This window comes from Lathyrus oleraceus, chromosome 1 (assembly GCF_024323335.1).
Source record: "Lathyrus oleraceus cultivar Zhongwan6 chromosome 1, CAAS_Psat_ZW6_1.0, whole genome shotgun sequence".
In the NCBI taxonomy this organism is placed as follows: Eukaryota; Viridiplantae; Streptophyta; class Magnoliopsida; order Fabales; family Fabaceae; genus Lathyrus; species Lathyrus oleraceus.
Window position 1 is genome coordinate 139276760 of NC_066579.1, and position 14786 is coordinate 139291545.

The window sequence follows — 14786 nt, forward strand, 5'->3', positions numbered from 1 at the left end:
GAAAGATTATCTTAAACTAAAACTTTTAGATGCCGTACAGTGTTAATACCTTCCCTACGCATATCCAACTCCTGAACTTGAATATTATTGGAATGACTATATTTTTGTTCTTAGTGTTTTATCGATATTTTCTCTTTTAAAAATAAACATTAATTGTAAGTTCATTATTTTTAAATGTATTCTCGCTCAGTATTTTTTGCACAGTGACATTATTAAGGCAACAATAGTGAGAACACGCATGATAAAATGAGAAAAGAATATTCTTCCTAACACAGCTATATCCAAATATTCAAGAGCGAATAGTCCAGATTTCTCTGATAAACATAAATTACAAGCATGTCATTTTATTTTATTTTTGTATAAGTTTAGTTATCAACACATATTTAAATAAGCACACACAAAAAATGAAAAGGGTAATAATACAAATTTAAACTCAAAGTTTTATATAAAATATCCTCAGTCAAACTAGAATCAAACTAGTATGATGCAACATTCTGCCATGCCATATAAACCAAGTGAAAAAAATTATTGTTCTACATACCATTTTGGGAACCATATATTATTCACACATCAGTTATCACTGTTACCATCAAACTAAGAATCCCAAAATTTAGATGTTTCTAATTTGGTAATAGGACTTGTAGCACTGTTGAAGTCCCTAAAGGTTACAACACTATCACCAAAATTATAATCTTTACAATAAGTGGCAGTGACAATTCTACACCCATCTATAGCCATTGCATCACAGCCACATCTACAATTCTCTTCATCACATAAACAGCAAATAAATGAATTTGTTTGTTCACCAGTCCCAACTTCCCATACCTTCACACAATTATCATCAGAACCACCAGTAACTATTTTGTATGAATCCATGAGCAACTTAGTTACTGGCCCAGAATGTCCATCTAACTCTGCTATCGGTTCTGGCTTTAAGCAATTCTGATTTCTCCTGATATCCCAAAGCAGCGCTCTGCAGCATTACAGTTTTGGCAAGTGTTCCACAATTAACTGCATGTAAACTACATATCTAAAGAAAGCTAAACATAACATGACATGATATTTCAAAGCAGCGGTTATACTTCACAATGAAGGCTTATTCGGTGTCTAAACCTAACAACACACTGTCACACATGGTTACATTCAATCACTTTCATTTTCTTAAACTATATGATCAGTGTTTACTTCACACATGTCAATGTCAGTGTTGTAAGTAACTTAGCAGCAAAAACAAAGTTTCTTTCCAAATAGTCATACCTGCCATCACCGCCTGTGCATATTACAGATTTTGAAGGGGCGATGTCAAATGAATATAACTTTGGTTGATGGACGGCTGCTGTGAGAACTCTCTGCATTGTCCTTAAATCAATTGCAGTGACAGAGGGACCAGCTGCCACATACAACAACGATTCATGGCATTTCATGTTTACCGGTGCACCATGAACAGAAGTCATTCCCACGCAACATGAGGAGCGAACCGATGATGATCTAGTCGTATCCCAAACCCTCACCTATAATAGCATAATAAAAGGCTTCAATTACAGTGCTTAACAGAAGCATTGAAGCGGAGAAATGTGTATGTATCATCCATGACACGATTTTGAAGCCACAAGTAGTACGTGAATAGTACAAGATAGATGTTAATGTTCAACTCATCTGTATAGTAATTTGCACCTAAACATAAAATAATACATTCTGGAACTAGGTTACTTCCAGAGCTCCACTAGTTAAACTGTTGAAGTTATTTAAGATAAGCTTCGGAAGACCATCTTTAGTTTCGAGAGAGAGAGAGATACCATTTAGAAATAGTTTGCAGACTATTTCTTATAAATATTCAACAAATTTATCAAACAATCAAAGCATTGACAATGAATACTTGAAAATTCATAAATCAAGAACACAGACAAGCAAACTAACACGACAACATAAAGATACAGGAATGTAAGAGAGAAAGAACCTTAGAATCTCTTGAGATGGACACCAAAAGCGAAGTTTTGTGCCTGAAAAATGAGAACAGGAAGGATCAATCATTGTAGATGAAGTAGATGACCAACTGAATTGCAGCCGCAATATTGCGGATGCGGAGCCTCCGCAACCGTACCGGACAGCAATTGCAATGTGATTTAAGATCACGCATCCAGCCCCAGTAGAAACCACATCACACAATTCCAGCCATGTTTTTTCAAGTATTTTCATCAAATCACAAAATTTCAAAACCCCAAAACTCAATTTACAATGAAAAACCTCAACATTAAGTATTTTTTAACATTGTATTTCACTTCTCAATAAAAATTCACACCGTAATATGCATCGCAACAACCACAATGTCCGCAATCGCAACACCCACAACCGCGGCTGCAATCTAAAACCATGGATGACTAGTACTTAAATGAAAGGAGTAATAGTGAATAAATAAACATTGGACACATGCCATGCAAAACAACTCATTTTTTGACAAATTATATAGAACTTGCTTACCATTAAAAACACTATTCATATAAGAAAATCACTTTCAATTTTCTTTGTAGTGTAGTGCGGAATGGTGATGACTGAATTTAATGGACAGCAACAACCAAGCCTAATCCCACTAAGTGAATCGGCTGCATGGATCAACTTTTGCCGTAATGTTCTGTCCATGACAATGCTTCTATCCAAATCATTAATTTCGAGATTTTTCTTAATAACTTATCTTATAGTCTTTCTAGGTCTTCCTCATTCTTTAGTTGTTTGACTTTTCTCTGTCTGATATACTCTCCTTACCACAGAATCTACATGTCTTCTCTCTACATGCCGAAACCACCTAAACTTATTTTCCACCATCTTCTATACTATAGGTGTTACCCCAACACTCTAATATTTTCATTTCTAATTCTATCATGTCTAATCTAACCACATACAACGCAACATCTTCATCTCTGCCACAGTTATTAATAGCGGCCGCTCCAGGCGCTATCCCAGGATTCTCTCCCGGTGCGGCAACCCTCCGCTACGGAGGAGCAGCGCACATCCCAGTTTTGGATAGCGGTCGGGAAAGCTGGGATAGAGGGTTGCGGAAGCGGAACGCTTCCCGGCCTGGAGCGGTTTTCTGCAATTTTAAAAAGTTTTAGAAAATTTTATTGTAGTCCTCCGTGGTTTCTCCTCTCTCATTCGTGTTTTTTCACCTTTCTCCATCGCGTTTCTCCTGTTTTCTGCTTTTCTATTTTGTTCTCTATCCTGTTCTTCTCTATTCATTGTTTTTCTATTCGTTTTCGGGTTGTTTTTTCTTTCATATCATTGTTTTTTTCCCTTTCTTTTAAAATATATTGATTCTGGAATTAATAATAATATTCGTAGATTATTCATATAATTAGTCCAAAAAGTTATTTAATCTACATTAAATATATACGTAGATTATTCATATAAATTAGTCCAAAAAATCATCCCGCTATCCCATTTTTGGAGTCGGCCGCTCCGCTCTGCTGTCCGGGATTAATAACTGATCTCTGCTACACTTTCTTTTTTAAAATTGAACTCACTAATTTTATAAAACAGTTCATTCTTGTCAAATTCTAAAATTAAACTCTTATCTCTTATAATTTAACAATCTTAGGACTCATAAACATGTTGCTGTTTACAACGACAAATTCATTTCTTATATACATGTTGTAAAGATTGGCAAAGTTTTAAGCTGGCTGTTAACAAATATGTTACTGTTTGTTAAGCAAAAAAATCGTAAATTAGTTTTAACACACACGGAAGTTTAATCAGTTGAATCTCTGAAACCAGCTAACTTGTTAGCCAGAACATACAAGTGAAAATCATAAGAACTAGAATATACTTCCTCTGGTCACAAATATAAATAACAAAAAATCTAATTTTGACGGTCAGAAATATATAAGCAAATCTTAACTAATTTTATCCTGTTTATTGAAAGCACTCCTAAAATACTCTTCGATTAAGTTAGAATTTAAGATTTCCAGCAACATTTTATTCCCATAATATAAAATCAAATGAAGGATAGTTTGGAGAATGAAATTATTATTTTATTACATCAAGATAATTAAGCAATAGTATTAACTAAATAGTGTGATTTAGCTTTTTTGTTTATATTTAAAACCAGAGAGTGCAAGTAAAGTCGTAAGTTTAAAATGTATAGGCATATGGCTGAATACTGAAACAGAAAATAATAGGCAATCTGTTTCAACCAATTCCCAAATGCTACCCATCATTACACTTTTTTCAACATAACATTGGTGAAAGGCAAGTAACTGTGATAGACAAACTCATACCCGGAAACTGACATCAAACATACAGCTTTTTCATGTCCATAGAGTGTAGCCTTCAAAGCATGTTGCCCTCTTTTTCCACTTGAGTTAATGGACCATAGTCGAACAGTACCGTCTTCTCCTCCACTTGCCAACACTTTGCTGCTACCGTCTCCCAATAATTTATTTGATAGTGACAACACTGGACCATTGTGACCTCTCAAACATCGCAGACAAGAATCCTACAACGCAAGGATGAAGAAACATGAAACAAAATAAGACACATGACATAAACAATATCTTGCACAAGATTAAGCGAAGGAACACACAAACTTTAAAAATGCTTTTTCTTTCTGTTTTAGTTTTGTGTGCTAGGTGAATCCTGAACACACTTAAAGTTGAAATACAACACAAGGCAATAGAAAATTAAATTTTAACATAAAACAAATTCATGGATTTCTTTTATACTTACTTTCAATTAAAAAAAAAGGGATGTCAACATTGCGACATATCACATCATACCCTTCTTTATCAAACATTAAAATGTGAACATTATAATACTTTCGTGATTCTATGTTCATCCAGCTCTCTATTAAGTGTATATAAATATGAGGATCCTATTACAGTTTTGCATAAACTAAGTGATACCTTCCACCACAGACGAATGGAGTGATCACAACTTGAGGTGGCCACAATGTTTTGTTCCCCAAGGGAAAACAACCTGCAATGGAATTTCAGAAGATTTAAGCCAACTTTCCGGAATTTCATTAAATTATAATTATAATTAGTAGTGGAAAAGATATTTGACTTGTGAAACTCAACAATTGCCAAAAATTCCAGGAATGTTGGTACTAGTAATAGTAATACTACCAGAGTAGTCATTCCTGAATAGTGACGCCGAGTGGGATAGTGGGATAGCATATAGCGGGATGACAACTCTATTTGATATTATTTGAACAAATTACATATAATAATTATAAACATGTATTTAATGTAAAGTTAAACAAATAACTCAACTGATAAAATATTCATAAATCAAAGCACACAATACTCTTGAAGTGCATATACGACTATGAAGGAAGGTTAAAGTTGAATCTCAACTCAAATTTGATTGAAAAACCCAAAATTATCCTTCAAAAACGTTGTAAATTTAAGGGAATATTTCGGTTTTTTAAGGGGGGAAAGGATAGTAAGCTAGAAATCGCTCCGGGCCGGGAACCGCCCTGCTCCGCTATCCCGCTATAGTATTCTGCACAGCTAAGGCTCTTCCCTGCTATAGCGAGATAGCACCGTTATTGGCTGCTATTGACTACTCTGAGTACTACTACTACCCATCAAGCAGACCATGAGTTAGGCCTCATGCAAGTGTTGTCAAATAGCAGCTATAGCTTAACGATGTTTAAACACACGGTAATTTTCTGCAATGTGCAATTGACAACACTGCCTCATACTAATCTTCAGTTCCAACTATACAAAATAAATATAATTCATAATCATTTGGCTAGAAAATATATTTCTTTTGGGTATATAAAAAATAAGGAATTTTAGCTTACACATATTTCCCTGACAAAGACTTTGAGTATCATCTTACATATAGGTTATATTTATTTACAAAACTACATGGGCAGCCATTTACATTTTACAGTTTTCACAAATCATAACAAATAAGTTACTTACTACCACAAGATGAGCATGTATAACAATGTTTTGATAATCTAATTGAAATCATCACCAGAATGCTTGTTGTGTATAGTTAAACTTCAGGGATCTGTCAAAATGGTTCCCGGTCAATAATTTCAGGGTGTGGCGGTTTGTTTTTTCCATTGGCACAATGATAAACAGTTATACATAGGATTAGTGAAAAAAGTAACCACGTTTGGTTTCAGCAAGTGTGTTTGTTAATATTCGTTAAAATCATATAGTCGAATAAAGTCAGATACACCGGGAGCAAGATATGCATGTTCAGATGATTTTATATATGAATCAAATACATCAAATTATTTAGCAATTAATTCACCATCAATGGAAAAAAATGCAACACAGGTTACCTCATACAAGTAATTCTTGCTTTATGATTATCATTCACAGTATGCTTTACTACTCCCATTTGATTATCATTGAAACTTATCACTCCGGTAAATGAGCCCTGGTCAACATTCAGCCACATTCAGAAGAGTGAATGCAAAGTAGCAAATCACATAAACACTTCTATAAGTGTTTAGATACATACAACAACAGCCCACAAGCCTTATCTCAGTAAGAGGGATCCACTATATGGACCAACTTAAAATAAATGTTCAGATACACATTCATAACAAATTCATAGAGTATTTTCAGAATAAACTGACCATAAAAATTTATAAATAAACCCTTGTTACCTGTGCAAAGATAATATTGTTTTGATGAAGAAGCAAATGATCGAAATTTCTATAAGCATATGTATGATAGTATGTTGCAAAAGGATCAATGAATTTGAACTGCTGCAAAGCAGTGTGTCTAGAAATGTAAAGATCCCTTGCTGGAGTTCCATTACCGGAAGGTAATTCTCGATGCCAACGATTTCTGCAACAACAAGAACAGCATTTTTAATTAATTAAGTATTTCTTTGATTCAATCGAATTATTTTGAAATTTCGTTTACGAATTGGAATTGGAATAGGAAGAGATTGGATTGCTACTTGAACAAGTGATGCCAAACTGAATCGGTATAAGCGAGGCGTTTGAGGGCGGTGGAGCTCATTGCTAAATTGCATACATCGCGGAGGGTTAGGTTTGTTGCGCATTGGCCTATTGAGTCCTCGCTGAGATCGGTTATTGTTGTCGCCGCCGCAAGCGGTGACGGTGACGGAGACGGAGACGGTGATGAAGCGGCCATTAAACCCTAAGATGTAAGATTTTGGTAGGAGACTTTTATTGTTTTAAATTTAAAATAATAAAATTTTAAATAAATTCAAATACTTTTGAATAATTATAGTTGAATTTTTTACTCAAATACTCTTAATTTTAAGAAAAAAACTCCAAAATAATTCTGATTTCAAAAAAAAGTCAATATACCTTCACTTTTACCCTACTTTTTAAGTAGGTGTCAAACTAATTGACGTCAGTTTCTAAGTCAATATACCTTCACTTTTACCCTACTTTTTAAGTAGGTGTCAAACTAATTGACGTCAGTTTCTAAACTTAGAGAGGAGACGTCAATTGGATTGGCTATAGTATCTGGTGCTGCCAATTCAATTGGCGCTCATGTGTTATTTTGTAGAGGAGCGAGGCGTCAATTGGTTTAGCGCCTCAGTGTAATGTACAATTTTTTTTTGTTATAAATAGAGGTGTTGTGTGAATCATTTTTTCACATCTCATTTCATCATATTGCAAACATGTTTGGTGTTTGTCGCTGCTATGGAAAAGTGATTTATTCGAGAGAAAACCTGCGATGTTGATGCTTTTCTGGAACATCAGTAGTTTCGATCAACTGAAGAGGGAGCTGGTTCATTGGTTAGATGGAAAAATACCATAAGGAGAAAAAATTAGAAGTATTGAGAGACTCGATAGTATATTTGGTTGGGTGCGAGTCAAAACTGATAAGGATGCTAGGAAAATGATGTTTGGACGAGATGACATAAGTTTGATTATTGTAATAAGTTAGAAATATTCTGTTTTAAATTTGCTTATATTTGGTTGGGTGCGAGTCAAAACTGATAAGGATGCTAGGAAAATGATGTTTGGACGAGAAGACATAAGTTTGATTATTGTAATAAATTAGAAATATTCTGTTTTAAATTTGCTTACGTTGTAGTGATGTTTGTTGTAAACCTTGTTGTAATAAAAAGATAATGATATATAAAAATCCAAGATTACAAAAATTAAAATGAGATATTATCCTATGATGCAGATGTGTTGCTCCTTGATTCAGACAATTGTTCTTATTGGGTCCTGTTTGGCCGTCGTTTTTTCTTTCTTGGTATCTCATCGTTGTGCCAAACTATGTCACATTCATATGAAGGTCACTATTCCTTCTTATTCATCAAGATTAATTCGAAAAATTTCATTAATTTAATGAAATTTCACATTGAGAATTTGGCGAAATTCCAACAACTTCAACAATGCTAAAAGCCCTACTATCAAATTCCGAGGTTAACATTGATCACTAATGTGAGTAATATATGACTCCCAAAATAATATATAGAACAGTTCATTTGTTTCACCTGGTTATGGGCCAGTTTGTTTTAGTTTTACAAAAAGGGATTTTTTGTTTGTATTTTTGAAAATGGATTTTTTTCTTTTTATTTTTGAAAATGGATTCTACAAAAATGGTTTTCAAAATTTAACAATTTTTTTTATAAAAATATTGAATTGTTCATTCTATAACATAAATATACACTATTGAAGATCAAAATATAGTCAAAATCACAATTTTTTCAAAAAGTTATATCTTAAAATGATTTTTATGAAAAACTATTTGAAATAGCTTCAAAATTAAGTGATTTTTTGAAAATTTAATAACCAAAAAAAGTTTCGATAAAATAATGAAATATCTAAAATAACATTTTAAAAATAACTATTCAAACTAAATTTTCATTTGAAATTTTTATGAAAAGTTTCTTTGAAAATTTTTTTTACACTAAAAATATATAACACTATAAAAATCATTTAAAAAAAAAGTCAAAGTAAACGGGTCCTATAAGACATCAGATGTTACGGTAGACTAATTTGATTGCGAGGATATTTCGTATCAAATTTCGGATTTAAATTCGGATTATTAAATTTCTCATTTTAAATGTGTTTATTTTTAAACTAATAAAAATAAAATGAAATTACATGCTTTTATTTTATGTTCGTCCTAAATTATATAGATAGAAATTTGGACAACTCCTTGTTCTTGAATATTTGGATATAGTTGTGTTACGAAGAAATATTTATTTTTATAAAAAATAAATACAACTAGTGACTAATAATGTTTAAAAATGATCACTAGATGTATGATCATTCATTAAAAAATGATCATAGCTTTCCATAAATGATCATATAGTCGTCCTAAAAATGATCATATGATCATTCATTAAAAAATAGGATAAAACTCTATTTTAATTATAATCTTTTACAATAAGTTTGAATTAAACTCAATGAAAATAGGTCTATAGCTTTCCATAAAGGAAAAAGAGATGACAAATTCCCAACTGTCCAATAGAAAATCTCATCCATTTGAGATAGCTGTGGTGAAGCAATATACTTCTGCCCGCATAGTATATTCAGCAGCGATAAATCCAATAAATTGTAATCACATTAGAATATATACTTCATTTATTTTTAAATGTAAGACTTTTTAAACAGTTGGTTGTTATATTTGTTGCTTTAAAGATACAACACACTCTCTGAAGCATCTTTGGTTAGGAACAAAATGTAGAAAACAATGTGGCTATGTTATTGTTTGCGGCGAGTCGGATAGTAACAATTTTTATTTTTATTTCATGTTCACAATCTGTTCTGGCTTTAATCAAATTTGAAATTTATTATTCTCCTCAAGCATATATTCTATAATGCATAGTAGAATCAGAATATAGCAACTCCTCATTTATTTACTTATTTATCTATTTATTTTTTATAGCAACTTTTTTGTTGTTGATAGATGAGCATATTGCAACTTACGCTAGATCATTATGGATATATGTTTTTTCTTAATATTATTTTTCTGTCTCGTATTATATGCTCGGATTCATTTTTGTTTCTGTTATAAAAAAATCATTCTAGTATCTCAACTTTTCAGAAAATATTATGTTTGTTATTTTCATCCAAGTGTTAATAACGTCATTAATTTTTATTGATGTGGTAAATGATGTGTAGCACTTAATGATTGTGGTCAACTTAACATCGAAAAAATATGTCGTTAAAAGAGGATTTGTGGGTTTTGAAATATTTTTTATATTTTTTATTGAATTTGTTGGAGAAGTCTGGGGAACGAGGCTCGAAAGTGTCATTTGGCCAAATGTTAGGAATTCAAGAGACGTTGACGTCACATATCCACCAAAAATTTTAAGGCAATGGGGTATGGGGAACCTCTCTTATAAATCCAACACTTTCTCCATTCCTAGTCGATATGGAACTTTAGCACTTTTCACACTTGAAAACCAACAATCTGTCTCACAAATGAGAGTCACCTACATGACTAGTCTTGATTCACACTAGGATCCACTTTCACTCTCCCCCAAGCCAACCAGGCTCTAATATTAGTGCCTTGGAGAGTGCTTCAATCCATACAAATACCTCTTCAATTTGCAAACAAGTATGTCATGTCCAGTATCGATGAATCCCTCTAGCTGTCTCACGTGGATTTTCTCCTCTAGATTACCATGGAGGAAGGTTGTTTTCACATCCATATGCTCTAAATGCATATTACTGCTGGTTATTATGGCCAATACTGCCTTGATAGAAGTGTGTCTAACCACCAAATTGAAAATCTCATCATAATTAATTCTCTTATGTCGTGAATACCACTTTGCAACTAAGCGAGCCTTGAACTTTTTCCCTTCTTTTTTTGTTACTGTTGGCTTTTTCTTGTACACCCACTTGCAACCAATAACTCTCTTTCCCTATGGCAATTGAACAAGATCACATGTCCCATTCCTTTTCAATTACTCCATCTCCTCCACATATCACCCATCCACGTATCTTTCTCTTTGCTAGCCATAGCCTCTTGAAAGGTAGAAAGGTCTCTTGAACTGGTAAGAAGAGCATATGCTGCTAAGTCTTCAAACCCATAACTCACTCGAGGTATAATACGATGGGGCTCCATATCATGCACAAGTGTATTATCTCGTATTCCACCTAAATCTAGCCCTTCACCTGAATCAGGTCCTGGTTCATCATGTTGTTGGGCTACAATCTGCCTTGGATTCACTGGTGGCTCCTCAATGTCCATTTTAACCTTGTCATAACTGGAATTTTCTACCTCAATATCTGGCACAACTGTCACATCTGACTATTTCAACATCAGTTGCTCATTAAATACAACATCGCTCCTTAAAACCACCTTCCTCTTAACTAGATCCCATAATATGTACCCCTTCACACCTTTATTGTAGCCAATAAAGATGCAATACTTTAACTTGTGGTCAAGTTTAGATCGATCTTCACTAGAAATATGCGCATATGTTGGACATCAAACACCCTCAAATTACTTAGATCAATGGGGTTATCTGTCTACACCTCCTTTAAAACTTTTCCATCCAATGAAACTCGTGTGATCTATTGACTAGATAGCATGCCATATTGAGTGTTTTTGTCCAAAAACCTTTTGAAAGACCAACATTCAACCAAAGGCAGCTTACCTTCTCTTTTGGAGTCATGTTCATCCTCTAAGCAACACCATTCAACTGTGGTGTCTTCCTCACAGAAATGTGCCCATGGATTTCATTCTCCTCACATAAATACATGTACTTCTTGTCAGTATATTCAGTTTCATTATCATAACGCAAATACTTTATTTTTCCTCCTTGTCGGTTCCCAACCTCTTCCTTCCACAGTTTAAACTTGGCAAAGACCTCAAATTTATATTACATAAAATAAATCCAGACCTTACAAGAAAAATCACTAGTAAATATCACAAAGTACCTGGAACCCCTAATAGATGTCTCTTCTGTAGGCCCTCAAACATCAGAATGGACATAATCTAATATTCCCTTGGTCTTGTGTTGCCCGGTCTTGAAACAAACTCTACACTGTTTCCCAAGAAAATAATACTTTCACAATCCAAGTGTGCAACTGTGAATATCCTTCAACAAATTCCTCTTATGTAGTTCCATCATCCCACGTTCACTAAGATGACCCAAGTGCATGTGCCACATTTTGGTTGCATCGTTATCAGTTTCAATAGATGTTGCATCACCCATAATGGTGCCCCTAACAACTTATTAATGTTTCCCACAGTCCTCATTGCCCTCATCACTATCATTGCACCCTTGCTAACCCTCATGATATCTCTATCTCCATTTGATCGGAATTAATAATCATTTTCTTGAAGAGTTCCCCGAGAAATCAAATTATTCCTCAATTCTGGAACGTAATGCATCGTACTCAACATGCACACACCACCATTATCCAAATCAATTTTAATTTCCCCTTTTTAGTGATGGTGTGAGTTTTATCATCACGTAAACATACAAAACCAAAATCACCTGATTTAAAAGAGTTGAACCACTCCCGGTGTGACGTCATATGGTAGGATCACCCTGAATCAAGGATTCATGCATCAATGCACTTTACGTATGATACACAAAGCAAATCCTCTTCACTCAAGGAACCATCAGACTGAACTACATTTGCTAAACTATTGTTGCCTTACTTGTTTGGACAATCCCTTTTCTAATGGCCAATTTGATTGCAACCATAACATTCTTCTATTTTTCTGTCCTTGGATTTGAAACTCTTTTTCTTTCCATAACCCATTGTCTTACCATTTCCTCTGCCATAATCTTGACCTCCTTCCACAAACAAACCTTCACCTGAATTTCCTTCATATTCCGATACACTTTGGCAATTTTTTATGTGTTGCAAAAGGGTAGAAGATATAGAATTAAATATGATTGTTTCCTTCTCGTATGTGAGAGTGGTCACCAAGTGATCATAGGAGCTTGGTAAAGAGTATAGAAAAATAATGGTTTTATCCTCATCGTCAACCTTCACACCAAGCAGTGTGAAATCAGCGAGGATCTTGTTGAAAGCGTTGACATGAGCCTGTAAATCGCCTCCTTCCTGCATCTTCGGGCAATAGAAAAGTTGCTTCGCAAATAATTTGTTCATGAGCGTCTTGGACATGTACTGGTTTTTCAATTTTATCCCATACATCCTTCGGAGTTGTGAGGTTCAAGATATGATTCATCATGTCATCATAAACTCAAAATCCTATTAAACTTGCAGCCTTCTCCTTCATCTTGTTACAATCAATGGTTGCGATGTTTGTCATATTCTCATCACGAAGCGCCTTTTGTAAGCCTTGATGAGCTAGTAGATCCTTAATGCTCATTTGTCATAAACCAAAATCACCCATTCCATCAAACCGAGTCACTTTGAATTTCACACCTCTAGGATTAATTGTCATTTGATACTAATTGTTATAACAGTAACGTGAATACATATCAAAGTAGAGAGGAACACATAAAAGCTGTGTTCACGCAGTTCGACCAAATTGCATATGTCTATAACTATAGAGTAGTTATAGTTTCCTTTATTTATGTGTTGTGAATTGAATTGGATTACAGTGTTACACGCCATATATATAATACCACAATTTGGTTTATCTAAAACCTTAATCCCTAGTTTCCCTCAACAAATAATCATCTATACCTATAATTATCTGAACAATATGAGTTATACTCTCAATAACTTATAGTTATCTCAACAACCCATAATTATCTCAACAATATGAGTTATGTTATCAACAACCCATAGTTAACTCAGCAATCCATAATTATCTCAACAGCATGAGTCATACTTAAGAATCTCCACCTTGGAGAATATCAAACCCCTATAAAGACTTCATGCATAACGGTTCATCATGGAAACTAGAGAGGTACACCTCCTGCTTAACATTGAGAAACTTGTGACAAGTCCAAACAGTGTTTGAACTTATCACCGGTAACAAGCTTGGTCAACATATCACATGTATTCTCTGAAGTGCGAACCTCTAAAGTAATATATGTCTGAACACTAAGAAATCCCTGATCTTGTAGAACCTTACATCAATATGATTGGTCCTAACATGATACACCTGATTGTTCGCTAAATATATAGAATTCTGACTATCACAATGCAACTAAACTTCACCTTGCTCAACACCCAACTCTATCAATAACCCTATAAGCCACAATGCTTTCTTGGCAACTTCAGTTATTGCCATGTATTCTGCCTCAGTTATATATATATATATATATATATATATATATATATATATATATATATATATATATATATATATATATATATATATATATATATATATATATATATATATATATATATATATATATATATATATATATATATATATATATATATATATATATATATATATATATATATATATATATATATATATATATATATATATATATATATATAGCTACTGTGAATTGGACTGATGCTTTTCAGCATATAGGCCCCTGTAAGAGTAAACACATACCTTGTTGTAGACCTCACATAATCCAAATCACCTGCATATTCAGAATCCACACATCCTATAGTTGATGGAACACCCTGCTCCATGTTGAACATGATACCACAATCCACTTTACTCTTCAAGTACTTTAGCATCCACTTGAATTCTTCCCAATGCTGCTTCCCTGGCTTGGACATGAACTTGCATACTTTACTAGCTTCTTATGCCAAATCTGGTCTAATTTAAACCATAACATACATCAAATAACCAATTGGATTGGCATAAGGAATCTTAGACATACCTTCATTTTCTGAGTTTGTCTTCACACATTGTTCTAAAGAGATTTTAAATTGATTCACCAATGGAGTACTCACATGCTTTGCTTTGCTCATATTA

At 33.6% G+C, this 14786-nt stretch overlaps 1 protein-coding gene across 2 annotated transcripts; it reads right to left on the minus strand.

The window, feature by feature from the left end:
- Nucleotides 1–420: 420 nt before the first annotated feature.
- LOC127122411 (uncharacterized) lies at nucleotides 421–7166 on the minus strand. 2 transcript variants are annotated; one of them, XM_051052754.1, is made up of 8 exons: nucleotides 6922–7166; nucleotides 6623–6806; nucleotides 6293–6390; nucleotides 4893–4965; nucleotides 4269–4486; nucleotides 1958–2000; nucleotides 1258–1511; nucleotides 421–973 (listed from the first exon to the last, which is right to left on the minus strand). In XM_051052754.1, the coding sequence occupies exons 1-8, from the start codon at nucleotides 7116–7118 to the stop codon at nucleotides 595–597; spliced, it is 1446 nt and encodes a 481-aa protein (XP_050908711.1). In that variant the 5' UTR covers nucleotides 7119–7166; the 3' UTR covers nucleotides 421–594. The 2 variants fall into 2 exon arrangements, with proteins under 2 accessions (XP_050908711.1, XP_050908715.1); XM_051052758.1 differs by having other exon boundaries at nucleotides 889–1011.
- Between the last annotated feature and the right edge of the window lie 7620 nt (nucleotides 7167–14786).